Here is a 27,446-nt window from a genome sequence, read left to right as displayed (position 1 = left end):
AGATCCTGTTGTAATCTGAGGTAACCCTCTTCGCTGTCCACTACACCTCCAATTTTGGTGTCATCTGCAAACTTACTAACTGTACCTCTTATGCTTGCATCCAAATCATTTATGTAAATGACCCAGCACCGATCCTTGTGGCACTCCACTGGTCACAGGCCTCCAGTCTGAAAAACAGCCCTCCACCACCACCCTCTGTCTTCTACCTTTGAGTCAGTTCTGTATCCAAATGGCTAGTTCTCCCCGTATTCCACGAGATCTAAACTTGCTTATGGGGAACCTTGTCGAATGCCATATTGAAGTCCATATAGATCACATATACTGCTCTGCCCTCATCAATTCTCTTTGTTACTTTTTCAAAAAACGCAATCAAGTTTGTGAGACATGATTTCCCACACACAAAGCCATGTTGACTATCCCTAATCAGTCCTTGCCTTTCCAAATACATGTATATCCTGTCCCTCAGGATTCCCTCCAACAACTTGCCCACCACCGACATCAGACTCACCGGTCTATAGTTCCCTGACTTGTCCTTACCACCCTTCTTAAACAGTGGCACCACGTTTGCCAACTTCCAGTCTTCCAGCACCTCACCTGTGACTATTGATTATACAAATATCTCAGCAAGAGGCCCAGCAATTACTTCTCTGGCTTCCCACAGTGTTTGTAAGGAATGCGAAAACAGGATTTGTCTCCATAAAGACTGTGTGTTGCTCACTCCCACCAATACTGTCATGGAAGGTGCACCTGCGACAAGCAGATGGTGAGAATGAAGTTATGTGTTTTTTCCCTCACCATCTGTTGTTGACCCAGTTGAGCAGGTATAACCAGCTTTGTCAGCAGTGCTGCCAAGCCACACTTTAAGGATACTGAAGTCCCCACAAAGAGTATACTCTGCAGCCTTGCAACCATTAGTGCTTTATCCAAATGATTCTTAACAAAGGGGAGTTATAATTTATCAATTGACAAGGGCTGGTTAAAGGGAAATTCCTTTGCCCATGTTTAACCTGAGGCCATGGAGAAGTCATGCAGTCCAGAGTCAATGTTGAAGGCTTCCAGGGCAACATCCTCCTGGCTATGTACCAGTGCATGCCATCACCTCTGCTGAGTCTGTCCTGTTGGTGGGACAAGACAAATCCACGGATGGTGATGTTATCTGAGACATGGTCTTTAATGTCTTATTTCTTCAGTAAGATAATGTCACATTGCTGTTTGATTAGTTTGAGACACATCTCTCCCAATTTTGGCACTAGCCCCCACATGTTGCTTAGGAAGACTCTGCTGGGTCATTTCCATTGTCTTTAGGGTACCCAGATTGGTGTCAGACGGTCTGTCTGGTCTAATTTCTTGCAGACATTTTAGTGGTTTGATGTAACTGAGTGGCTTTCTAGATTAGTTGAAACGGCATTTAAGAGTCAACCACATTGCTGTTGGTCTCAAGTCATATATAGGCCAGACTAAGCAAGGACTGCAATTTTCCTTCCTTAATTGGAATTAGTGAACGAGATGGATTTTTATGACAATTGACAATGGCTTCATGGTCATCATGAGACTTTTCATACCAGATTTATAAAAAAAACAAACTACACATCTGCTATGGTCAGATTCATATACTGGTCCCTCAGACCTGGGTCTGCAGATTAATAGTCAAGTGACAAAAACATTATGACATTGCCTCTCCATCCCATTGGTCAATATGACGGACACCACTACAAAAGACAGGGCCAAACCCCTTGCAATTATCTGCTGTTCAAAGTGCTGTGTGAATGTCTCAAGTGTGCAGGATCACAGATGATAGTCTTCAACAATTCAATTCAACCCACATGATATCAAGAAATAGCTTAAGGCTACTACATACTGAACACTGTAAAGGCTATGGACGTTATAACATTCCAGTAGTAGTACTGATAACGTATGCTTCAGAACTAGCCATTGCCTCTAATCAAGCTGTATCAGCACAGTTACAATCCAGACACCTATCCAGCAATGTTAAAGCATGTTAAGGTTTGTCCTGTCCACAAAACCTTCCTTCCTTAATATGGCCAGAAGAATAAATGTTCATTGATGACTGCGCAATATTCAGCACTACCTTCAACTCTTCAGACACTGAAGCAGTCCACGCCCATATTCGCAAGACATGGCTACCATTCAGGTTTGTGCCGATAGCATTTGTATCATACAAATTGCTCAACATCAACCAAGATAAAATAGCCAATTTGACTGGTATCCCATCACCAATTTAAAATATTTATTTCCTTCACCAGTAATACACTGTGGCAGCACTACCATCTACATGATGCACTCCAACAATTTACCATAACTGCTTCGTCAGCACACTCCAAACCCAGGACCACTTAGAAGGACACGGGTAGCAGATGCCAAAGAACACCACCATTTGAAAGTTCCCCTTCAAGTCATATACCTTCCTGATTTGAAACTCTTGTCATTTTCTCAGTGTAGTTAGGTATGAATCCTGGACTAATGCATTTTTTAAAAAGGCATCTCCTGATCAGACAATTGTTCACCTCACATTGTGCAAATTCTTGAAAGGGCCAAAAGTCATCAATATCTCACCAAAAGTACCGATCTGAAAAATATCCTGTTTACCTCAAATTGTCCTGGAAAGGCAACATTTACAAAAGTTTGAACAATAGACTCAGTAAATCAGTGCTACTATTCTGCATTGAACTGTGCATAGTAATTTGCATCAGCAGGATGTCCAAAAAGACATTCAGTCTACCACCCAATTCAGGAACATCATGTATGAAATTCAGTGCTGGCTTCAGCTATATCGGCTGTCTGAACAATTCGCTAAACCAAATAGCATGTTACTTCAATTTTTTTGAAACAGGCATGGCATAGACCTTAAATAATCAGCTTGAGCTTGCAACACCCAAAACAAAAATGTGACTTAATGATTGGATAACACTTTCTGAATAATCCTGAATGTGATGATACCTATTATAATAACCAATTTTAAATAATGAGTTTAGCTTATAACGTGGCTTATTTATGCTTACTAGAAGTGACATACATTCACATGCAAGAATCCATCCTCTACAAACTAAAGAAATATAGGCAAAAGTGAGGACCGTGGACGCCAGAGTTTAGACTCAATAGTTTGGTGCGAGAAAAGAACAGCAGGTCAGGTAGCATTTAAGGACAGGAAAATCAACGTTTTGGGTAAAAGCCCTTCATCAGGAATGAGGCTGTGAGCCGAAGGGATGGTGTAATAAACCATCCCCTCGGCTCGTAGCCACCCTTTATTTCACCACCCCCTCAGCTCACAGCCCCATTCCTGATTAAGGACTTTTGCCCGAAACATCAATTCTCCTGCTCCTCGGATGCTGCCTGACCTGCTGTGCTTTTCCAGCACCACACTATCAAAACTAAAGGAATATGTCAGTCTTGCATCATTTTTTAAAAACAATCCAGGAGCAGAAGGAACTTATAATTCCCCATTGCTTTCTCCATGATAATACCTCAGAGTCAACTTGCCAGCTATTTTCCTATGGTACAAACTGTCGTGACCGTTTGAAATTTGGCATTCCTACACTTGTTTTGATGAGTGTAAAATGATAAGCTTTCACAACATTATTTTGTTTGTTCATGGTTGACAACTCTTGCAGTTGCCCATTTTATATATCAATTTATTTGAGCTGTAGCAGAGCAATAATGACTTGCAATTTATATTTACCTTTCATACAGAAAAAACTCTAAACGTGTTCACAAAGGTACAAAGATAATATGAAAAATAACCCAAAGAAGGAGCAAGCAGAAGATGTGACTAATAAGGATTTTCAAGGAGGGATACTCAACAGTGAAGCAGAGAGCATTGGAGGAAGAGTGACTTCACTGGGAATTGGGACCCACCACTATAATCTCCTCCTGCACCCCACTTCCTTCAGATCATCTGTGCTCCTCCAACTCTGGCCTCTTGTGCATTCTGAATTTTAATTGCTCTCCCATTGGTGGTCATGCATAATCCCCAATCTTTGGAATACCCTTCCTACATCTCACTGCTACTCTTTCCTGTTTTCATCCCATAAGACATTTCTTAGAATCTAGCTCTATGACCAACCTTTCAATTATTTGACCCATTGCCTCCTTACATGACGGTCAGTATTAGAAGTTCTTTTCTGGTGCTCATGTGAAGGGCCTCAGGAGACATTTTACTATTTGAAATATGCTAGGCAAGTTGTTGCTTAATTTTGTTACTCCTGTCATTTGCAATTGGTTCACTTGAATTGCAACATACTAATGTTTACAGAGATACATGATACTTTTACCATATGTCTGGTGAACATTTAACAGTATAAAAGAATAGCTCCATAGAAATTAATATGGTAATGATCAGCTGAGCAGATGTTGAATGACTCCTTGCTTTTGCTTCTCTTTTGTCCACTGGCTTTTGTTTGAACAGGTTATACTTGCTAATTCACTGCGTATTGCATTGTTCACCCACTATGATCACAAAATAACTAATTGGACAGATTGTCTTGAGTTTGACCAAGAAAGAGGTTAGTTTTATTATTCTTAAAAAGAATTATGAATTCCACACATGGCAAAGTCCAACCTTCCCCTTAAAAACACACACAAACCATATTACAGGTTGAGGAAGGAGAGGACAGTCAAATGATAATTCATGAAAACAAACGGAATTCATTTTATAGTATGGTGACTCAGTTGACTGTAGGCTGGATCCAGTTCTCTTGCTTGCAGCATAAAGACCATAAGAGTATAAGAGAGAGATACAGGAGTAGGCTATTTGGCCCCTAGAGCCAGCTCTGCTATTCACTAAGTTCATGACTGATCCAACATTCCTCACATCCACTTTCCTGCCCCTTGCCCTGTAACCCTGGATTCCACAAGAATCAATCGAGCTCAGGGTCTCTGCCCCATAGCTCTCTGTAGCAAGGAGTTCTAAAGGTATGCAGCCCGCTGAGAGAAGGAATTCCTTCTCATCTCTTTATTCTAAGACTATTTCCTCTGTTCCTTGACTCTCCCATGAAGTGAAACATATCTCAGCATTTACCCTGTCAAGCCCATTAAGAATTCCAAATGTTTCAAGGAGATCATCTCTCATTCTTCTAAACTCCAGTGAGTAGAGTCCCAACATGATTAACCTTTGCTCATAAGACAATTCCTCCATATCAGGGATCATTCTAATGAAACTTCTCTGAACTGCCTCCGATGAAATGATATCATGCCTTTGATAAGGGGACCAAAACCAGATATAGTCTCACCAGTACCTTTTACAGTTGCAGTAAGACCTCCCTATTCCATTAGCCTTCTTGTTTATCTGATTCAAGGGATGACAAGACTCTTGTGGAAGAAAGGTAGTATTGTTATCACTGAGCTTGATGGCCTGGGTTCTAGTCCTACCTATTCTAAAGGTGTGTCATAACATGTCTGAATTGGTTGATTAAATATATCTCGAACAGATGAGAGCTCTTGCATGGGAATGGCAGTGTTCCTACCTTTGGATCAGGAGGGCTGAGTTCCCATCCCATCTGCTCCAGAGTTGTATAATAATATCTCTGTATAGATTGATTTAAAAAATAATAGCCATATGGAACTCCTGCAGCAAAGTCAGTTAAAGGGTGTCAGTTAGCTCAGTTGGCTGCGTGGCTGGTTTACAATGCTGAGTGGTGGTAACAGCGTGCCTTCAGTTCCCATGAAGATCCTGCCTTCTCAACCTCACCAGAGGTGTGGTGCCCTTCAGGTTAAACTCACCACCAGTCGTCTTTCATGGATCTTTGTGGTGGTGTCCCTACCCCTCAGACAGGAGGCCCAGGTTCAAATCCTGCTTGCTCCAGATAGATGTAATGATATCTTTGAACAGGTTGATTAAAAAAAAACTGAAGAAAGTTTAGGAGCTCCTGTGGCACAATGGTAGTGTCCCTATCTCTGGGCCAGAGGTCCTGGGTTCCAGAAATATGTCATAATACAGGTTAATGAGAACCTCTGTGGAGCAGAAGATGTGGAGCCCCTCAGTTATTATATGATATCATTATTTGATAGAAATGCTTCTTAGTGACAATGTTCTGAACATTAAGCAGTGGGTTAAAACTGAAACCAGCAGCAAGGCATTGGTAAGGCACATTGCCACCTCTGAAAAAAGTTTCAAATCAATGCCAGGATATCAATTATCCATAAAGCACTCTTGTTTCTCCTCATTCACCATCATTTTTTTAAAAAACCTTCCATTTTGTTTTTTTGTTGACGAAAGCAGGTTACATACTGCAGCTACTAATGAAGTCAGAGTGAAGCAGGCTTGTTTGTTGCTCTCCTCAGTACCTTCCTATTCAAGAAACAATCCTAATACAGACAACACTGTCCTCTTTACTCCAAGTTGAGTTTGGACTTATTTCAAGGATACCTTTTTTAAAGCAGGTTAAAACTAATGCTTAAAAGGGTAAAAGATTAAAGAGCGCCTGGCAAATAAAAATATGTGTAATACTTTTATGTGTGGGGTCATCTTGCTCAAGATTTACCTATGGGTTGTGACTTCAATCTCAGCAATTTAATTTCCTGCTCCTTTTCTTCAATAGCCTGGTGAAGAAGAACCTGATAATCCTTTTCCTTCTGAACAAGCTCTTCCAAAAGCCTACAGAAAGAATATGAAATCTGTAACATTGTGAATTGCATTTTAGGAAGCAATTTTAAAATCCATATTTAACTTGGACTTTTTCACTAGCTTCTAAGGCTGAACAAAATACATGTGCACTAAATATAAATTCTACCCTGGTGCACATTTGTTTGAAAAACACAAATTGAAATTCTTCTTCCATTTATTGGAAAGTGCAAGATACATTACCTTTTGCCGTCCATGCATGCACATTCCATCTTAATAGATTTTAGATAAACCACATATTGCGCACACACATTTATATACCTGTATAGTATTGTTGATACAGTTATATTAAATATCTCCTTCACCTGCCTTGTGAGACTTGAGGACCTCTGCAATTAACTGTTGTTAATTTTGATCTGTTAAATTAAAGCTTAATGATCAATCGGTATCAATTTCTCAACTGCTCCCTCCTGAGAAAGAGCCTTTGTGCAGATGGACAAGTGGGGTTATTTATTCTGGAAACTACTTTTTTATAAAAGGTGAAGATGATGCCAATCAGGTTGGCAGTCATACTTTTTAATTCTGTGCCATCTATCTTGTCAATATCACACCATATTATGTGGTTGTTGGAAGATGCAGAGAAAAACCTCTACTTCAAGTGATTTCCCCTAATCTCAAACATGACGCATCCTCAATTGTAATTTTAGTAATCAAATAATCAATTCCAACAAAGAATAGATCCCATAAAGATGGAATTTAGAAAAGGAGAGTTTAGAGAGACAGGTCTTCAAGATCACTTCACAAAACAGAAATTGTTCAATTATGAATTGTTTTAATGGAATTTAAAGACAAGCTGTTTCTAGTTACAGAAGGGTCAGTAAGGAAAAGTCAGATTTAAGGAAACTGTGGCAAAAGAAACAGATGTGCGATGAAAAAAAATTTACATAGTGGGATGTTGTAATCTGGCATTCAGTACATGAAAGAGATGGAAGTAGATTCAATAGCAACTTGCAGAAATGAATTGGACAAACACTTGAAGGAAAAATTCCTCAGTGCAACAAAAAAAAAGCAGGGAATTAATAGAAATTGGATATCACTTTTAAAAGATGGCACAGGGACAATGTGCTAATTGGCCTTCTACAATGTTGTATGATTCTGTGATATGGGCTAAATGGGAGGAGAAGCTGGATAATGGGGCATACAAATCACCATATCCACAGTCATCATAATCTCAAAACAATAACAGGAACATTTGGATAATTTTGAATCAGGCAGGAAGTTTCCAATAATATAAACCAAGAAAATCAGAAATTGCTGAAGAAACTTATCAGGTCAGGCAGCAGCTGTGGAGAGAAAGCAGAGTTAATATTTCAAGTCCAGTGCTCTTCTTCAGCTTTAGTCTGAATATTCTGAAGGAGGGTTACTGGCCTCAAAATGTACTCTGGTTCTGCTCCAAAGATACTGATCAGCATGCTGAATTCCTCCAGAAATTTCTGCTTTTGGTGGAGGAAGATTTTCATTCTGACACCAACTTGTAAATTTTCCTTCCCTGACACAGACATCTTAATTATAGTGAAAAAGACAACTGGATCTGCATAACAACACCTTTTACTGAAATACTATAGCATGATCGAAACTATTCAAGTAATTACTGTTGAGGATATTGCCTGTCTTTTCAAATGGGATCTGAAGATGTTCAGGAAACAACATAAAGAGTGCAAATCAAATCATATCAGACCAGACTTAATAAAATTACAAAATTTTTATCAACACATTTGAGATATTGAGATTTACCTGCTGGTTTCTAATTTAAGTCTTCCCAACTGCATACTCAAGGACCTGTGTACATATTGGGAGTCATGGGACAATGTTGAACTCAGGGTACTAACACCAGAAGTTGGTATTGGGTCCTCATGCACAGCACTTGGCCGCCGAGTTTGAGAATGAATAGGCTTATTGTGGTCTTCATCATCCTCATCATCTGCTTCTTCTTGGTCTGCAGCATCACTCCCAGAGGCGAGGCTGAAATGTGGTCTCAGTTCTATACAAAGACATTGATAGCATACCATATCAATTCATTACAGTTCTATCTAGAAATGACAGTTCTGTCATTTAAAAGAACTGCTGAACTTCAAATTAAGTTAAACTTAATTTTTGACTAGATATTTTCAGACAATGGAATATTCAGTTCTAGTTTCTTGAAAATATTACAGGAAAATTTAGGTGCATGCTATATTATGCAAAACTGGCTAATTAATCAACATTTTCAGCCTGCAAAGTAACAACGCCTGACTTACATAATAAATGTTGTAAGAATAATATTGCCACAATTAAATGACGAGAAAGGTCAGAATTCTTTTTCAGGTATTCTGGCGACCAGCCACTGTAACTTCAGCAGAAATTGCTTTTGCATGTCTCTGAGGGGTTTGTGATGGTCTATTATCAAAGCAATGGCAAAAACAATCAAGCAAAAAAAAAATGGGAAAAGACTTGAGGAAGTTCCTGTTGAAAACAAGTATTGATATTGGTTATTCATTATAGATCTAATAATCCACTTCAACTTAATGCTTGGTCTTTTAGTCCTTTGTGTCAGCCTTTACGTTGTGATGGCTTATACCTCCAAGAAAGTAGGCTAAATAGGGAGAAGTACAGGCACAGTTTTAAAGGAAGTGCAAAAAAGGTTTAGATCAATTGTGCTAGCACTGGGATGGCACAGGGATGTTTGAAATCTATTTGGTTGTATTCTGAAGTATTTTTCCTGTTTCTATTCAGCTTCTCTCCAGTGAGACATGAATTATGTCGGTTCAATATCTGATGTAGTGCTTTAGTAAGGAAATAAAATGAAACTTTCAACTAATACAACTTGACAAGAGATCCATTTTATTGTACTATAACACAGCCTTTTTATTCAATAGGAAAGTGATGGAAGAATTTGAGTGGATCCTACAAGTATTGAATCCAAAAGTACCCCTGCAGAAGTTGAAAAGTCTGTTCAAGTTCGAAAGAAAAGCACCAATGAAAACGAATTTATCACTGGTTACACACATAGTATTTCTGTTTAATTAGCTTACTTGATTGTACACAAAATTATGCATTTTTAAAAAAGTCACATAACAGCACTTCAACAGATTCTTTATTATACCAACTGGTACTACTAAAATTATTAATTAGATGAACTCATAACAGAATAACAATACAATTAGTAATACTTGAAACTGGAATTCTCCAGTAGCCCAGACACCTGCTGGAACAACAATGACTCACCAGGTACAAGAATGGTAATAGCTGTCTGCACAGCCTTGCGAATGATGTTATCCAAAGCAAACATCCAGTGAGGTTTTATATTATGGGTTCTCAGGACTTTATTTACCTAATGTCAAGAAATTATAAAATTACTTTTGTTAATATTTCCTGAAAATCTTCCATGTTACCATAGGAAAACATAGCTAAGCATAATTGAGCCCATGTAGTTAGGCAATCAGATCAAAATGCTCAAAGGACACATAGATTCTTTAGTATCTCTTCTACACAGTACCTTTCTATCATAATGTGCAGTTTCTTTGCTGTGTTATAGTGCAGGTTTATTTAGTGATGCCCACCCCCACAATAAAAAAAATCAAATTTTAGTGGAACACTTCACCGGAACTGAATCATGTTATTACTTTTATTCAGATGTTGGTTAACCTGCTGGGAATTTATAGCAATTAACGCTTTTGAGATTTTAAACATTGTTTTTGTTTTCAAACGTTGTATTATAACATCATGATCTTTGTGACAATTAGTCCTGGATTTTTGCCCACAAGTTGTGGACAAACCTCAGGACACATGGACATGAAATCGAAAAATGTTATAAGTGTGTAATGGACCTCACTGCATGACAGAATTCATAATGATCACTTTACTACATTTACATTCTTTTACCTGTATCATGCCTTAAACAAACTTTGTTCACAGATGCAGTTTCCTATTACAACTATTGGAATTCATTTATAGTCCCATTTTAAAGAATCCAGCTGGAGGTGTTGACCAACCGAAATGTCAGGCTCCCTGCTACAATAATGACTGGTTAAGAAATAAGTCAGGCAGCAGGAATCCAATAATAGCAGCTCTCAGGCATCCATCAGAGTAAAACAGCCAGCAATGACCTTTTTTTAGACACTCCAGACCTTCATTCCCCATATTTAAAGGGCAGGGACTTCTAATTATCCAGACAGCTCCCTATGAGTGTTTGACATGCCCTCTTGATATCTTTGATATTTCAGAGAATAGAATCCCTACAGTGTGGAAGCAGGCCATTTGGCCCAATAAGTCCACACCCACCCTCCGAAGAGTAACCCACCCAGACCCATTCCCCTACCCTATAACTCGACATTTACCTCTGACTAATGCACCTAACCTACACATCCCTGAACACTATGGGTAATTTAGCATGGCCAATTCACCTGACCTGCACGGCTTTGGATTGTGGGAGGAAAATGGAGCACCTGGAGGAAACCCACACAGACACAGGAAGAATGTGCAAACTCCACACATACAGTCGCCCAAGGATGGAATCGAACCCGGGTCCCTGGCTTTGTGAGGCAGCAGTGTTTGCCACTGAACCACTGTGCTGTCCCAGATTTGATTTAAACATTTCCAATTAGCTTGACAGTTAATGATTTTATACACTTTTACATACATTTACCACAATGTTTAACCATTCTAAAAGGCAATTTATGTCACCAAAGGTGTCTGAAGATTATATATCCAAATGAGGTACCTAATTCTGACTATTCAAAGAAATGCACAAAGTCCAGATTTGGTCTTAACAGGTCTACTCTGCACATTTTCGGTTTCACATTGCAAGGCTACCAACACAATATAAGAGTGGAGGCAGCTGATGATTTAAACGGTCAGTCTGTCTTCGTGGAATGTGCCCTTGCCAACCCCTATCAGCCCCCTCAAAAATGTGAAGGGCTGTTTTCATGGGCAGGACTTTCAACTTCCGAGTTCATACATCACTTCCAGTCCCTACTGTAAACAAGCTCAAAACTATAAAAGGGCAAAATGTACAACAACCTTCTCCTTCAAATAAAAGAGTGAAGCTGGATATGGCTGCAAGGATTTGTCACAGATGTTTAAAAGAATAATTAATTACTCTAGTTGCAACACAGCATTAAGTATACACCATAAATGCAATCTATCAGTAAAGCTTCAATTGTGAAGGTAGTGTCCTGAGTATTTGTAGCTGACTTAAACTTATCTAAACAAAGAGGAAATCTAATGTTTCCAGATGTTGTGTTCGTTTACTTTTTAAATTATGCAATTAACTTCAAAATAGGCACGAAAGTGGAAACATCATATCTGCAAATATACTTATCAAGCTGAGGGTACATCAGAGCACTTAAATCTATCACGCAAGAACAATTTGCTCTCGTGTTTTGATACAGAATGGGTGACAAAGCAAATCTGACATATCTAGGTCAGTTAGATTAGTGAAAATGTTAAATATCCTCAAGTCTGTGCTGCCAATTGTTGTATGTATTAATCTTTGAATACAGTTCACAATTCATTCACAACACACAGAATTCAGTGTCTTAATCTCTATCTTACAGTTTTGCTTTTGTTTGTGTTCAACTTGCATGTTGTCAGGAACAGAGTACTTAAAGAATAAGCTTTAAAATCCTTGTATGGCATGTCTCCTGGTTGTTCGGAAACAAACTCCCCCCAAAAACTTGAATTTACAGTAATATTATATTTCAAAAAATGAAAAAGCCATTAGACTCAACAGGATCATTTATTTTCAGAAATCATTCTTTACTTCATGCTTTCAACCCTGAGGGGACAATTTCCTAATAGATATTTCCTCTCATCTAGATGATGGTCAGTTCATTTCTATGCAGCGACAGAAATGATTTTTTTTCTGTTGAATCCTCAGGGAAGAAAATCTTTTAAATTCAGATTAAATGCACTTCACTAAATGTTTGACAAGGCCACATGCACGCACACACGCGTGCACACACAAATATCCACATAGTGTTATACATTGCTCAACATTTGGGGATAGGTCTTGTTTGCCACTTCAGAATTCCTTGCTCACGACTATTCTCACATTAAAATTGTTGATACTCCACTTCTTGTTATGTAGCTCATGATCTAAATAGAAATATACCCAACAGCCCTTGCTGTGAATTGTTGAAATTTGCTGTCCATCTTCTCACTTGCTATCTAACAAAAAACGGCGACAAACTGTCAACTATCTCTATAATCCTTTACAATGCAAATAACTGTGCAAGCTTTGCGGGAAAGGGGGTCGGTTTGATGGGACGTGCTAATCAAACAAGAAAATAGAAAGTTCTAACTTTCAACTTAGTTGTTCGCGTCAATGCCCAGGAGATTTTATTTAAATCCTGGAAGATACCAAATAATGTCAGTCTGAACAGTCCAAGCTGGAGTCTCTGATCGGGGGATTCATGCTGTTTTGGTAGCAGCAATACCAGTGAGCAATGACCATGGATTCAGCCTTCTGGTGGTGATTTCACTCTGCATTGGAGGTTACCTGCCTTCGGTAGACAGGGCCAAGTACAGTGGCTCCAGATGTTGCTGCAGTGTGGCATGGCTGATACTGAGGAAATCTTTATCCTGCAAAATCATTTGCCTTCAAACAATGATAAATTACCCCCTGAAGAATTGCATTGGAAAATGCAGACTCAAAATTCTAATCTGCTCTTTTCCATGCTCGATGAGCATTACTGGATATCAGACAACTATCAAGAAGGCATGACATATTTCTTTCTCAGGGGTTCTTCAAGAGGGCTACTTTTTGTTTGAGGGGCTGTTTTCCCATTCTAACTAAATTCCTTATTAGGTGATGTATATAGTAACATTATCTTCTGAATCGGAGTTGATAATTCGACTCTCCGAAACAGCAGGAAGCACAATCTCATTAAAAATTGAAAGCCATTTCACTCAAGGAAAGCATTAATTTTGCAGATACCAAAGTATCTAACTAGCACAGGCATAAGTTAGACCATAAGACCATAAGACATAGGAGTGGAAGTAAGGCCATTCGGCCCATCGAGTCCACTCCGCCATTGAATCATGGCTGATGCGCATTTCAGCTCCACTTACCAGCGTTCTCCCCGTAGCCCTTAATTCCTCTAGACAACAAGAATCTATCAATCTCGGCCTTGAAGACATTTAGCGTCCCGGCAGTGGTCAGAACCAGGGGTGCAAGGTGTACTGGGAAATAGATAGGACATGTCAGAAAGGCAAGGTCACGGAGATCGTGGGGGACTTCAATATGAAAATGGACTGGGTGAATTATGTTACCGGTGGAGCCAAAGAAAGGGAATTCATGGAATGCTTACAGGATGGCTTTTTGAAACAGCGGGTGATGAAACCCACAAGAGAGCAGGCTATTCTGGACTTAGTGCTATGTAACATGCCAGACTTTACGAAAGATCTTAAAGTTAGGGAACGCTTAGGAGGCAGTGATCATAATATGGTAAAGTTCAGTCTGCAGTTCAAAAGAGAGAAGGCAAAATCGGATGTAATGGTGTTACAGTTAAATAAAGGTATTTACAGGGGCATGAGAGAGGAACCGACGAAAATTGACTGGAAACAGAGCCTAGTGGGGAAGATAGTAGAGCAACAATGGCAGGAGTTTCTGGGTATAATTAAGGACGCAGTATAGAGGTACATCCCAAAGAAAAGAAAAATTATTCGGGAGGTGGGGGGAGGGGGTTGGTCAGGGGAAGGAATTAGATAACCATGGCTGTTGAAGGAACTCAGGAAATGTATCACAGAAAATGAAAAAACCTATAAAGTGGCAACAGCACTGGGAAATCAGAAGATTAAGAAGACCACAAAAACAAACAGGGGATAACAAAGAGAGAAATAAGGAAGGTGAGGATCAAATACTAGCCAGTAATATTAGCAATAATAGTAAAGTTTCCTTCAATACATAAGAAACAAACGGAGGCAAAAGTACAGATTGGGCCTATCCAAGTGATACAGGAAGGCTAGTGTTGGGAGATAAGGAAATAGTTGAAGAACTTAATAAATATTTTGTGTCAGTCTTCACAGTGGAAGACATGAGTAATAGCCCAACAATTAAGGAGAGTCAAGGGGCAGAGTCAAGTATGGTGGCCAGAACAAAGGAGAAAGTACTTGATAAGCTAAAATGTCTAAAAACTGATAAATCTCCTGGTTCCAATGGGCTACATCCTAGAGTTCTGAGGGAGGTGGCTGAAGAAGTAGTGGAGGCGTTGGTTGTAATCTTTCAAAAGTCACTAGAGTCAGGAAAAGTCCCAGATGATTGGAAAATTACTGTTTGTAACCCCCTTATTTAAGAAAGGAATAAGACAAAAGATAGAAAATTATAAGCCGATTAGCCCATCCTCGGTTGTAGGTAAAATTCTAGAATTCATTGTTAAGGATGAGATTTCTAAATTCTTAGAGATGCAGGGTTGGATTAGAACAAGTCAGCATGGACTTAGTAAGGGGAGTTCATGCCTGACAAACCTGTTAGAATTTTTTGAAGAGGTAACAAGTAGGTTAGACCAAAGAAACCCAGTGGATGTTATTTACCTAGACTTCCAAAAGGCCTTTGATAAGGTGCCTCATGGGAGGCTGCTGATTAAGGTGAAGGACCATTGTGTTCGAGGTGAGCTACTGGCATGGATTGAGGATTGGCTGTCTGACAGAAGGCAGAGAGTTGGGATAAAAGATTCTTTTTCAGAACGACAGCTGGTGACAAGTGGTGTCCCGCAGGGTTCAGTGTTTGGGCCCCAGCTGTTCATTTTATATATTAATGATCTGAATGAAGGGACTGGGGCATTCTGGTGAAGTTCGCCGATGATAAAATGTTAGGTGGACAGGCAGGTAGTTCTGAGGAGGTGGGGAGGCTACAGAAAGATTTAGACAGTTTAGGAGAATGGTCCAGGAAATGGCTGATGAAATCCAACATGAGCAATTGTGAGGTCTTGCACTTCGGAAAAAATAATGCAGGCATGGACTATTTTCTAAACGGTGAGAAAATGCATAAAGCCAAAGTACAAAGGGACCTGGGAATGCTGGTCCAGGATTCTCCCTTCATATTTGATGCTCTCATTTCTTATTACACTCTTTGTTGTCCTCTGTTTGCTTTTGTATCCTTCCCAATCTTCTGATTTCCCACTGTTCTTAGCCACTTTATAGGATCTCTCTTTTTCTTTAATACATTTCCTGACTTCCTTTGTCAGCCAAGGTTGTCTAATCCCTCCCCGGTTAATCTTTCTTTTCTTGGGAATTAACCTCTGTACAGTGTCCTCAATTATACTTACAAACTCCTGCCATTTTTGCTCTACTGTCTTCCCGGTTAGCCTCTGCTTCCAGTCTATTTTAGTCAGTTCCTCTCTCATGCCCTCATAATTACCTTTATTCAACTGTTACACCATTACATCCGATTTTGCCTTCTCCCTTTCAAACTCCAGACTGAACTCTATCATATTATGGTCGCTACTTCCTAAGGATTCCCTTACTTTAAGATCTTTTTATAGAGTCTGGTTCATTGCAAAGCACTAGGTCCAGAATAGCCTGCTCTCTTGTGGGCTCCATGACAAGCTGTTCCAAAAAGCCATCCTGTAAGCATTCCATGAATTCCCTTTCTTTAGATCCACTAACAACATTATTTACCCAGTCCACCTGCATATTGAAGTCTCCCATGAGCAAAAAGAGTTCATCTGCACATAAAAAGGGATTATCCGAAATACACCTTCCTCAGACCGGTTGAAAGTTAGAACTTTCTGTTTCCTTTCTTGATTACCACATCCCATCTACCTGAGTGAATACTGATTCAACCCCCTTCACCATCTTACACAGTTTTGTGCACTGTGAAGGGTGATAGAGACACCTCATAGTCTGTCACTGTTTTTCAATGTTATATACTAGACAGAAAGACCACAGCTAATGTGTTTCCATTGTTTATCTACAAAGTTAGAATACATAACAAGGTGATTAGTACTTTTTTTACTGCACCTCAGATCTCAATATTAAATTTAATAATTGACAGTGAATATTACTAGAGTATTTGTTTAATGTTTCCCTATTCTTGCATTGGTACATAGGCAGCCTTAATCTAGATATTCTATCTTTATTTGCAAGGAATTTGCTGCCCCAGTGATTTCAGGTCTTCCTGGCTCCCAGTTAGCAGAGGATTCCTTTGCTGACAACTTTGAAATGGATCTCCCTTCCCCATCACCCTTGCAGCCTCTGTCTTCCTCCCACTCCTCCCCTTGCAGTCTCCACAATTCTACCAATTCCCCCTGTGGCTTTCATATCTCTCCCCATTCCCCATCTGGCCTCTCACTTTCCATCATCCTACTGAAACTTGGTGGCAAGATGGCAGCCTCTATAAAAAGGCAGCTCACCACACAGCCTCTGGTTTTGGTAAAAGGGCTGCCCCTGACTCTGGGCGTCCTCTCTCAGCCTCAGCAAAATGGTCCTTGAACACATGCTTCCAGGCCCCTGCTCTCAGACCTCAGCCTCCACTTTGGGATTATTCACATAAGCCACAGTGGGGTCTCTGACTTTTAGATCTATATTCATTAGTATCTAGGCTGAAACAGCATAAACTCATACAGGGCCTTCACAACCAGTGGATATAAAGACTTTCTAAAGAAAAGATTTCTTGTTAAAGTAAACAAATGAGAACTTACAGCTTCCTGGAAGCCAAAGAGCACCATCTGAATCTGGCTAATGGCATGGTTGTCAAAATCCAACTCCAACTTCAGCTTGGAAAGGGTGGCAGAGATGATTTTACGATCAATTAATCTCACAAACTCCCGCAAACTAACCACAAGTGTACAGATGTGCTCAGACTTTAGCTTTGGTTCTTCAGAACCCTGTGAATCAAGAAAACAGAATATATTTCTTAGTTTTCCCAGATTTAACATGTTGTGTACCAATAGAACAGATTTTCATGTTCCATTTCCTCAGTACACTGGATCACCTGAGCGAAGTATATAAATGAAAATGATTGGGAATATTGCATACCCAAGGATGCCTGCTCAATTTTCTAGCAATTAAATAACAGATGGAAATCCAAACAAAATAAATAACAGCCACAGACCCCACCTTTTCCTCTTGTTTTAGTATCTAAGCAATGGAATTTACACTGCAAAATATGTTTCATGTTTCTTGCATTTGAAAGAATTAACATCTCTTTTCCTCGCTGAACATTTGTTACACCTGAACAGGAGGTTAATTAGCTCAGTTGGCTGGATGGCTGGTTTGTGATGCAGAGTGATACCAACAGCATGGGTTCAATTCCCACACTGGCTGAGATTACCATGAAGGATTTTCCTTATAAAACCCTCCCCTGGTGACCCTCAGGTTAAACCATCACCAGGCATCTTTTTCTAATGAGAGAGCAGCCCTATAGTCTTTCGGAACAATGCTGACTTCATCTTTCCTTACATCTAAGTGGCCTCAAAACAATGCAGCTGGCAGTTATTGTTCAGAATTAAGTCAATCCTCTGTCGAGGATCTGTACTATTCCTGAACCACTGTTCATGATTGACCAACTTTTCCCAATAAATCAAACAGGAGTCACAATGTGTTTGGATTTATCAAATAACAATGTAAATCAATGTTTCATTGAATATAGTGATTGTGACTGGCTAAGGAACAGAAATTATATTAATGTTTTTCTACATGGTTTTAAACTGGTTAAACTTTTATCAGTACACCTGCATTCACTTGGAAACATGTAATTCTTGGTTTTAAAAATCCACATCTAAGATCTTTGGATTTGGGCAAGAGGATGTACAGGCTAGATTGCCACCAATTGAGCCACAGTTGGAAATTATTATCTTATAACTAAGTAAACAGGTTATAAAAATCTTAAGGTTAAAAACAAACACATCTATAATATATTTTACTTCAGCCAACTGGCAAATCTCCCATCTGGGTCATATGACCAAGTACATGAGACTGAAGCCAGTCAAGGAACTGAACATGGGGATTGGGTGAGGAACCTTCATTCTGCTATCTGCTGCCATCCATTGCACCACAAACACAGATTGTGTTCTTAACAATGCCAGGGTTAATTAATCTGTATTTCACCATAATGCCTCAGATAGCATTCACTGAGTAATGTATAAGGGACCTTGAAAAAAAAGTGATAATGAAAGACCTTAATAAGTATGCTATACCAAGAGAAAAGTAGCCTGACCTACTTCTAGAAATTCTATGAGCAGAAATTCTGCAGTCGTGATGTTTCTTTCATATGCAATGTGGGACAAGGTCTGTAGGTGGCTGATGTCCTTTAACTTCATTTGGAGAAGAAAGAAATATAGTGACATGCACTTGAATAAAGCTAACATCAAGATCCATGCAAGGTGCAGAGGTTAAGCGTGTTGAATGGATTAGGGACTTAATAAATTCATGTGTCATATAAACTAAGGTTCATGGAACTGCCACTAATCTCACACCAGAGACACAGACTCAAATGTAGGAGAGAAGAGATGAACAGAGTGCAATTTCAACTACTTTCCACAGAGTGTAACGAATGTATTGAAAGAGAAAAATACCAATGAAATAAAGCAATTGTGAACCTGTTTCCACAGTATGTGTACTGAACTCCATTACTCCATTATTGTATTCAGATTCTTAACAAAAATATTGCTTTTCCAAAAAAAGTTAGAATACATTTGCCTTTTCACCACACAAGATGGATTATCGTAATTAAAATGAAATATTATTACTTCTATGATCTGAGAGATACTTCATCAGATATTAACATCACCATTAAAAAACCAAGTTACACATTATGAATAAGGTGCAAAATTTTGGAGGATTGCTTGTAGCCTATTTGTTCAGATATTTCTAAAAGATTGCTCAGTGTGGGTAATTCAATTGAGCAATTATGGAGGAGCAAGGAATTGCTGTGAGGAACTGCTGTGAGGACTTGTGTTGAACTGTGCCAACGTTTCTGTCAGTTTCACAGTGGAATGAAGAAGATGAATGCTGACAGTTCTGCAATTATTACAACAATAATATGCTGTAAAGTCCAAAACAAGGAATATATCATGGTCAGGGATCATGAAGAGACATCCCAAAGAAAATCATATCCTCTTCTATATTTTCACATTTAAATTCTGTTTCTTGAAAAAAAAAGGAACATGTTAATGGACTCAAAATGGTCAAGGTTGATAACATGATTAAATTTCCAGAAGCCTCTGAAGCCCTACATTGTAAAACAATTCTTGCTAAAGCTGACACAAAGGACTGGAGCTAAGACTGCCTCCAAATAGCTCTGGACAAACAAAAACATCAAAAGCCATTATGCTAAATTAAATCACAATGAAGAATGAAAATTAAGAATTCTCACAGTTCAGGAAGCAGCCATCATAAAACATAGAAAATAGGAGCAGCAATAGAGTATTCAACAGCACCCCCCGCCCCTGCCCCAAACTATAAAGCCCTGGATGTGAGCAAGACCATTGTAGTGTTCCAGGACACAGGGGACTCTCAGTGCATGTTGCTGGCCAGCGAACTAAATCTGGTTCTCCAAATCCCCCCTAAATGCCAAGGCACTTATTGGCGCAATGAGAGGAAAATACCTTTCCATCCCCTCTATCAGATCCACCACGTGTGGCATGGTCTCAGGCCTAATGACAGTGGGAATTGTCCCTGAATGGCTGGCGGTTGAGATCGATTTTCCACTTGGAAGAATCCGGCAGGTGATAAGCTTGCTGCTCCTCATGTAGTTTTAGACCAGCCAAATGAAGAGAAAAACTGCACACTTACAGGAGGACCTCCCAAGGATTTCTCTGGCTGTGCAGTGACCCAATCACAGGAATGGTGCCCATGGAATCATGTTAGAATCATTTTGGTACAAAAGAACATGGCCGTGGTTGTTAGGTCAGTCGTCTCTTCAGGAGTTCCTCAGGGTAATGTTCCAGGCCCAACCATCTTGACCTGCTTCCCTCCATCATAAGCTCAGAAGTGGGAGGTTCACCAATAATTGCACCATTCATGACATCACATATTCTGAAGTAGTCCATGACTAAACGCAGCAAGACCTGGATGAAATTCAGGTTTGAGCTAAAAATAGGCAAATAACAAGTGCCTGCTACACAAGTGCCAGCAATGACCAATAATTGTCGGGAAAGGAGTAATCACCAGAGAGATAGCTGGATCTGTGTGATCTGTCTTCTTCAAGGTCAGCAACAAGTGCTGTTACTTCATTACAAACCCAAAAATCCTGAACATCACTTCTTGTGACAGGCCAACTGGACTACCCAGAGTCTTCTGGGAAAAAAAATTTTACAGATCTAGGCTCTGAGTTGATTATAAGCAGTCCTTTATGTCAAACCTTATCCTATCCACGTCTATTTCTGACATTTCCTCAAGGTTTCTTGTTCAGTTTTAGATGGCAGAAGGCAGAATGTAGCTCCACACTGTTGAACTATCCAACAAATTTCTCATAGCTAACATTGGTGACAATTTGGGGAACTATGCAATGAGGAGTGGTGGTACTTGGAACGAAATGGCCTCAGGAAAAGAAACTCAAATCTAGTTTTTGTCTTAACTGATAATGTTCTCAAAAAAGGTTGAAAAATTACCAATCTATTGTTATATGAGAGCAGAGGTCATTAGATTCAGCTCAGAGCATTTCATGTAGGTGGAAAAGTGAAGAATTACATTAGGGTAGCCTGTAGTAAACGAGGCCCACTGCATAATCCTTTCTAATCCTTCTCTTTGTAAGCATGCTGTTAACATTATGTGCCGTGTTTGAATTGTATGCACATGACAAGCATGTGGAATTGCAGATGTATTTATGTCCTACATGTGATAAGGTGGCAAGTTTCCCAGCTCATTCAAGCTCAGCTATTTTACTCTGGAAGAGGTCGTTATGAATGTCAGTTCTTTAAAAAGCGAACGGTCTTCTGTGTTTTTCAGACAAATAATGTTTCACTGGAATTATATTTCCACAGTACTAAAACTGGAGTTTTTTTATGGAATGTTTCAAGTTTTGTTGAGATATATTTGCCGTAGCTCCTCAACCTTCACCCCTTGAGTCTCATGCCAGTTTGCAGCCCATGTACATTTCAAACATGGATTTCCATAAACGTTCACTACCTTAGGGACAATACATACTTGTCAAGTGAGTTCAAGGCTTCTATCAAAAAACAAAAGGCTGATTTTCATCTATTAGAAGTTCTTTGCAGTCATTGTTTCCAAGTTTGCAAAATTAACAAAGTGCATACAATAACGCTTCATTCTCTGAGTGAACATCAGCCTGCATTAGCTGGTAGCAATGCTGAGGGTGAATTCAAGGATGAAAGAAAATTATTTTTGTCAGAGAAGGGAAATCAATCCTTGTTTGGAAGGTAGCACACAAACTACTCAGTCAGTACAGAGGAACCTCGATTATCTGGCATTTGATTATCCAAATATCGGATTATCCAGCAAGATTGCAAGCTCCCAACGTTCAGCTAAACCTTTTTTAGATTAGATTACTTTAGATTACTTTACAGTGTGGAAACAGGCCCTTCGGCCCAACAAGCCCACACCAACCCGCCGAAGTGCAACCCACCCATACCCCTACATTTACCCCTTACCTAACACTACGGGCAATTTAGCATGGCCAGTTCACCTGACCTGCACATCTTTGGACCGTGGGAGGAAACCGGAGCACCCGGAGGAAACCCACGCAGACACAGGGAGAACGTGCAAACTTCACACAGTCAGTCGCCTGAGGCAGGAATTGAACCCAGGTCTCTGGCGCTGTGAGGCAGCAGTGCTAACCACTGTGCCACTGTGCCGCCCAAACTACATTATCTGGTATTTGATTATCCGGAAGTTGATCAACCGAACGAAATACTCCCTGCCGTGTCCATCAGATAATCTTAGTTCCTCTGTAGTAAGGAAGGATTAGCATCTATTACAAAGGAAGTGAAAACTTGATACTTAGGAAATAATGTTATGATTGGGCAGAGTCAACATAGAATTATGAAAGTAATAATTTTTGACAAACCTGTTGGAGCTTTGGAGGATGTTACTTGTAGTATTGATAAAGGAGAGCCTGAGAAAGTAGTGAGTTTGGATTTTCAGATAAGGTCTCATGAAGGAGGATAGTAAACAAAATTAGAAGCCATGGAATTGGTATCCCCATTTGAATTGGAGAAAGTGAGGACTGCAGATGCTGGAGATCAGAGTCAAAGAGTGTGACGCTGAAAAAGCACTGCAGTTCAGATAACATCCACGAAGCAGGAGAACTGATATTTCAGGCATAAGCCCTTCATCAGGAATGTGATTCTTGATGAAGGGTTTATGACCAAAACATTGACTGCCCTGATCCTTGGATGCTGCCTGACCTACTGTGCTTTTCCAGTGCCATCCTATTTGAATTAGTGAACAGACGGGTGGAATAAGAGGTCACACTCTGGATGACAGACTGCAGGCACACTGCAATGATCAGTGCTGCAGCCAGAGCTGTTCACAATTTGTTTAATTGATTTGGATTTGGGGCCCAAATGTTATATTTTCAAATTTGGTGATGACACAAAACTATTTGGGGAATGTAATAAAAACAAAGTGCTGGAGAAACTCAACAGATATGGAGGCACATGCACAGAGAGAATCAGAGCTGATGTTCTGAATCCAGTGGTTCTTCTTTGGAATTGAAGGGGGCTGGAAAACAATGGTTCGCAAAAGCAGAAGGGGAATAAGTAGAACAGATTGTGAAGATGCCCAAACAAAAGGTAAGGAGAGTGCTAATGGTAGTAAAGGAGGCACTGGATATAAAATAGGTATAAATGATTCATATGAATAGTTTAAAATAGGTGAGCTCTGCTGAGAGCAAACACATGCCATCAAGTCACGGGGTGTAATCAAAATGGAGGACAGTGTTCATGCTCTGGGATTGTTGAACTCAATGAAGATTGTAAAATGCCCAAGTGAAAAATGAGATGCTACTACTCCAGCTTGTGTGGGCTTCACTGGAACACAGAAATGGACAAAGGATGGATATTGTGCACATGAGAGCAGGATGCAGAAATGGCTGACAATTTCAGGGTTGTAGCACCTAATTGAATGACAGAGCAGACCTGAGAGGTTGAATTGCCTCTCTATGCTCCTAAACTAAGGCAGAAAGAAAATAGAGAATGGAGAGGTGTTAATACTGGGTAAAATAGTATCTAAATGATCTAAAATATAATTAATTTAATTTAAACTAGGAAAATAAGTGTTCACCTGCATCAGAGATTCAAGCAAGTTTCTCACAACTTTGTCCTGGTCCTCTGTTAGTATCCGATGTAGAGTAGCCCTTCGCTCACTGTCTTTCTTTAGCATAAAGAACCCTGCATCCTTCTCCTCAGGAGATGGTGGTGCACTGTGATCTTCAAAGTGATCATCAGGTATACTACAGATTAAAACAAAAAAACATGATCAATTTGGAGAAAGGAGAAATACATCCAAGGGTAAAGAGGAATCAACAGTCAAAATTGTGATTAAATCTTTGAATGCCTATGGAAAAGATACCAAAGGGAATTTTTTGCCTGGTGATTTAGTAACTTAGTAGAATTGCTGAAAATGTGGTCCATAAGATACAAGAACAAATTAGACCATTCAGTCCATAGAGTCTGCTCTGCCATTCGATCATTGCTAATATGTTTCTCAATCCCACTCTCCTGCCTTCTTCCTGTAATCCTTGATCCCCTTACCAAAGATAGAACCTACATATCTCATCTTCAATACACACAATGACTTGGCCTCCACAACCTTCTGTGGCAAACAATTCGACAGATTAACCACTTCTGGCTGAAGGGATTCCTCATCTTAGTTCTAACAGGTCACCTTTCACCCTGAGGCTATGCCCCAGGTCCTAATCTCTCCTACTAATGGAAACATCTTTTCCATGTCCAATCTATCCAGGCTTCTCTGTATACACACCATTCCCCTCTCCAATCCTTCTAAACTCCATCAAGTACAGATGCAGAAATCTCAAGCACTCCTCATAATGACGAGCCCTTCATCTCTGGGATAATTCTCATAAACTTCCTGTAGAGCCACCTCTCACTTGTCTCACATGCCACCGTCCCTCATCCCATTCGCCTCAACCAGTTCCTGACTGAAATGATGACCTTTGTGTAGTCCACTTAGGTAAAATATATCTAGGCCAATCATTCTCATTCCTTCATGAAGTAATATAAATAGTATGAAAGAAAGAGCTCTGAAACCTAAATCTCAAAAAAAAACCATTTCTGATTAACAATTCTATTCTGGTAAATGAAAGCTGCTTGAAATTGAAATTACTGTAATTTTGTTTATCTTTTTCAGGTCATGTTTTCATTATATCTTGCTTATACTTTCAATAAATGCTTAATGCATTCTTGCTGCTCTTTCTGGAACAGAAATCTAGGAAACGGATATATTTCAGGGTAATTAAATTGTTGTTGCAAAAATCAGAGAAATTAGCTGTAAAGAAATTGACTCTGGTTCCCGCAATACAAACCAACTAACAGTACTTCAGGACATCCAACTGGAGGCTACACCAGCAGCTTCCCCTACAGGAGTCATTATTATTATACTACTGGGAGATGCTCAGAAAACACAGCACAGTTCCTTAATTTCCTGAGTGTATGGATGAAGTCCGAAAGCAATTCTCCTACTTTTTCAATGTTTTGTTAATAAATGCAATTGTTGGTTTCATTTTAAAATTTTTTGCTCGGGGTTTATTTTAGAAACTGGTATCTAAAAACCAAAGTTTGGCATACACCTTAGCAAGTTTTGAGAAGATTTGTAGCTCAGGTTGAGGTTCTGCACGCTGAGCTGGAAGGTTCATTTCCAGATGTTTCTTCTCCATACCAGGTAACATCTAGTAGGTTCACCCGGAGGCTCACTGAAGATGTTACCTTGTATGGTGACAAAACGTCTGGAAATGAACCTTCCAGCTCAGCGAGCAAACCTACATGCATTTGGAAAATACCCTTCAGTCTATCTCAGTAAGAGAAATAAAAAGGGGAAAGGAATAAGCCAAAGAAAACCTCTCTGTCTCAGGATTAAGAGGGAGAGTCTGCCATAATTTAAATTCACCCTCATTCCCTCTTTGTCTGTAACATCTATGAAGCAATCCAGTGATGTATTGGTTAAAACAAGTTAATTTAATCTCCTTACTGATAGCAACACATTTTCAAAGTACAATACACCCCTGATGGCCATCAACAAGTTCTTGTTCCTCCTCTGCTGCTACCAGTTTCTGCTTTTCACTTTAGTCTTGCTGATTTATTAAGCTCACTTAAACTATCCTTTAGAATGTGTGTAGCATTGCTGTTGCTTGCTCGCCAGAGGAATGTAGTGAGTTATGAAACATTGTCTCATTCCAGCTCACTGCCATTCTGGCAGGCTGCTATTCCAGACACAGAAAGACAAAAGGTTACCATAATGTCTCCAAGAAATTTCTTTCACCAGAGCTCACAGTATAGCATGTGAATCATGTATGCTTTCCTCCCGCCACCCCAGTGATTATGAATGCCAGTGTAGGAGTGGATCAAAACATGATCAACACAACTTGTCTTTCAGTTCTGCTTGCCTAGTCGATGCACAACGGGCTGGAACTTCTGGCCCATTGTGTGTTAGATTTATTCCCATCTTTGACCTCTGCCCGATTATAGGCATTGTTTCCCCGCCGCTCAGCAATCTTCAGAACCACACCTTCTGGATAAGTCTGCACTAATGGTTGGGAAGCAGTCGGTGTCAAGGTAGCACATTTTGCAGCTAAGTTAACAACGGTTACTTTAGGCTTCCTAACATTGAACTGTAGGACGCTCTCTCTCATCCAGGATTTTATGTCAGGCAAACAATCTAACGTTATTTGAGCTGGAACATAGAACATAGAAAAGTACAGCACAGAACAGGCCCTTTGGCCCACGATGTTGTACGGAGATTTAATCTTGAGGTGGAGTTGTGTAACATCCTAAGAACATAAGAAATAGGAGCAGTTTCACATAGTCCTCAAGATTATAGAATCTACTGAACTACTTTCAGTGATCTATCCTCTAAAAATCTCTGGGGGGGGATTAGCAAATGCAGACATTCACTACTTTCAAAGAAGAAATTCCTTCACATCTCAGCTCATTCTGTAACTATGTTCCCCGGTTTGCAATTCTACCACTAGTGGATATATCGTCTCAATATCTAACCTGTCAAGTCCACTCAGGATCTTCTACATTTCAATAAGATCATCCTTCATTCTTCTAATAAAGGACTAACCTGTTTATCTGTTCTTAATAAGTCAAACCCTTCACCCCAGGAATTAGCCCAGTGAATCTCTTTTGAACAGCCTCCAATGCCAATATATATTTCTGAAAAACAGGGACCAAGACTGTAAACAGTACTCCAGATGTGAACAGCTCCCTGTACTGATGTAACAAGACTTCCCTAATGTTACACACCAAACCAGGAGCATCAGAAGCCAAAATTCCATTTGCCCTCTTAATTACTTGCTGCACCTGCACGCTAACTTGTGTGTTTCAGGCAGAAGAATGGCTCTGCACTTTGTTCACATCACTCTCCATTTAGATTTTAGACTGTCTTTTGATTCTTTCTACCAAAGGTATACAATCACATACTTTCCCATATTAAAATTCACCTGCCAAGTGTTTTGCCCACTCACTCAACCTACTGCATAGTCTACACTCAACCTTGCAGGTTCTCTCATTTAAGCAGAGGATGCTGATCCAAACAATGTTTAAGAGATACTTGCACCAGTTCATGAATAAAAGATGTTGGGAAGGATATGGGCCTAGCACAGGTAGGTGGATCTAAATAAGTTTGGGATTATGGTTGGCATGGACTGGTTGGGCCAAAGGGTCTGTTTCAGTGCTGTATAACTCTATGA

At 39.7% G+C, this 27,446-nt stretch overlaps 1 protein-coding gene across 1 annotated transcript in view; it reads right to left on the bottom strand.

Moving 5' to 3' along the window:
- map3k5 (mitogen-activated protein kinase kinase kinase 5) overlaps positions 1-27,446 on the bottom strand; it is a 189,233-nt gene that overhangs the window by 12,138 nt on the left and 149,649 nt on the right. The window contains exons 22-26 of the mRNA XM_043685981.1: positions 23,801-23,969; positions 17,257-17,442; positions 9,842-9,947; positions 8,372-8,618; positions 6,498-6,610 (exon numbers count right to left, since the gene is read on the bottom strand). Coding sequence (XP_043541916.1) covers positions 6,498-6,610; positions 8,372-8,618; positions 9,842-9,947; positions 17,257-17,442; positions 23,801-23,969 — 821 coding nt within the window. The remainder of the gene's footprint in view (positions 1-6,497; positions 6,611-8,371; positions 8,619-9,841; positions 9,948-17,256; positions 17,443-23,800; positions 23,970-27,446) is intronic.

Source organism: Chiloscyllium plagiosum, chromosome 3 (genome assembly GCF_004010195.1).
Source record: "Chiloscyllium plagiosum isolate BGI_BamShark_2017 chromosome 3, ASM401019v2, whole genome shotgun sequence".
Lineage (NCBI taxonomy): Eukaryota > Metazoa > Chordata > Chondrichthyes > Orectolobiformes > Hemiscylliidae > Chiloscyllium > Chiloscyllium plagiosum.
The sequence above is the reverse complement of the archived record's forward strand: the minus strand, read 5'-3'. Positions and strand labels throughout refer to the sequence as shown.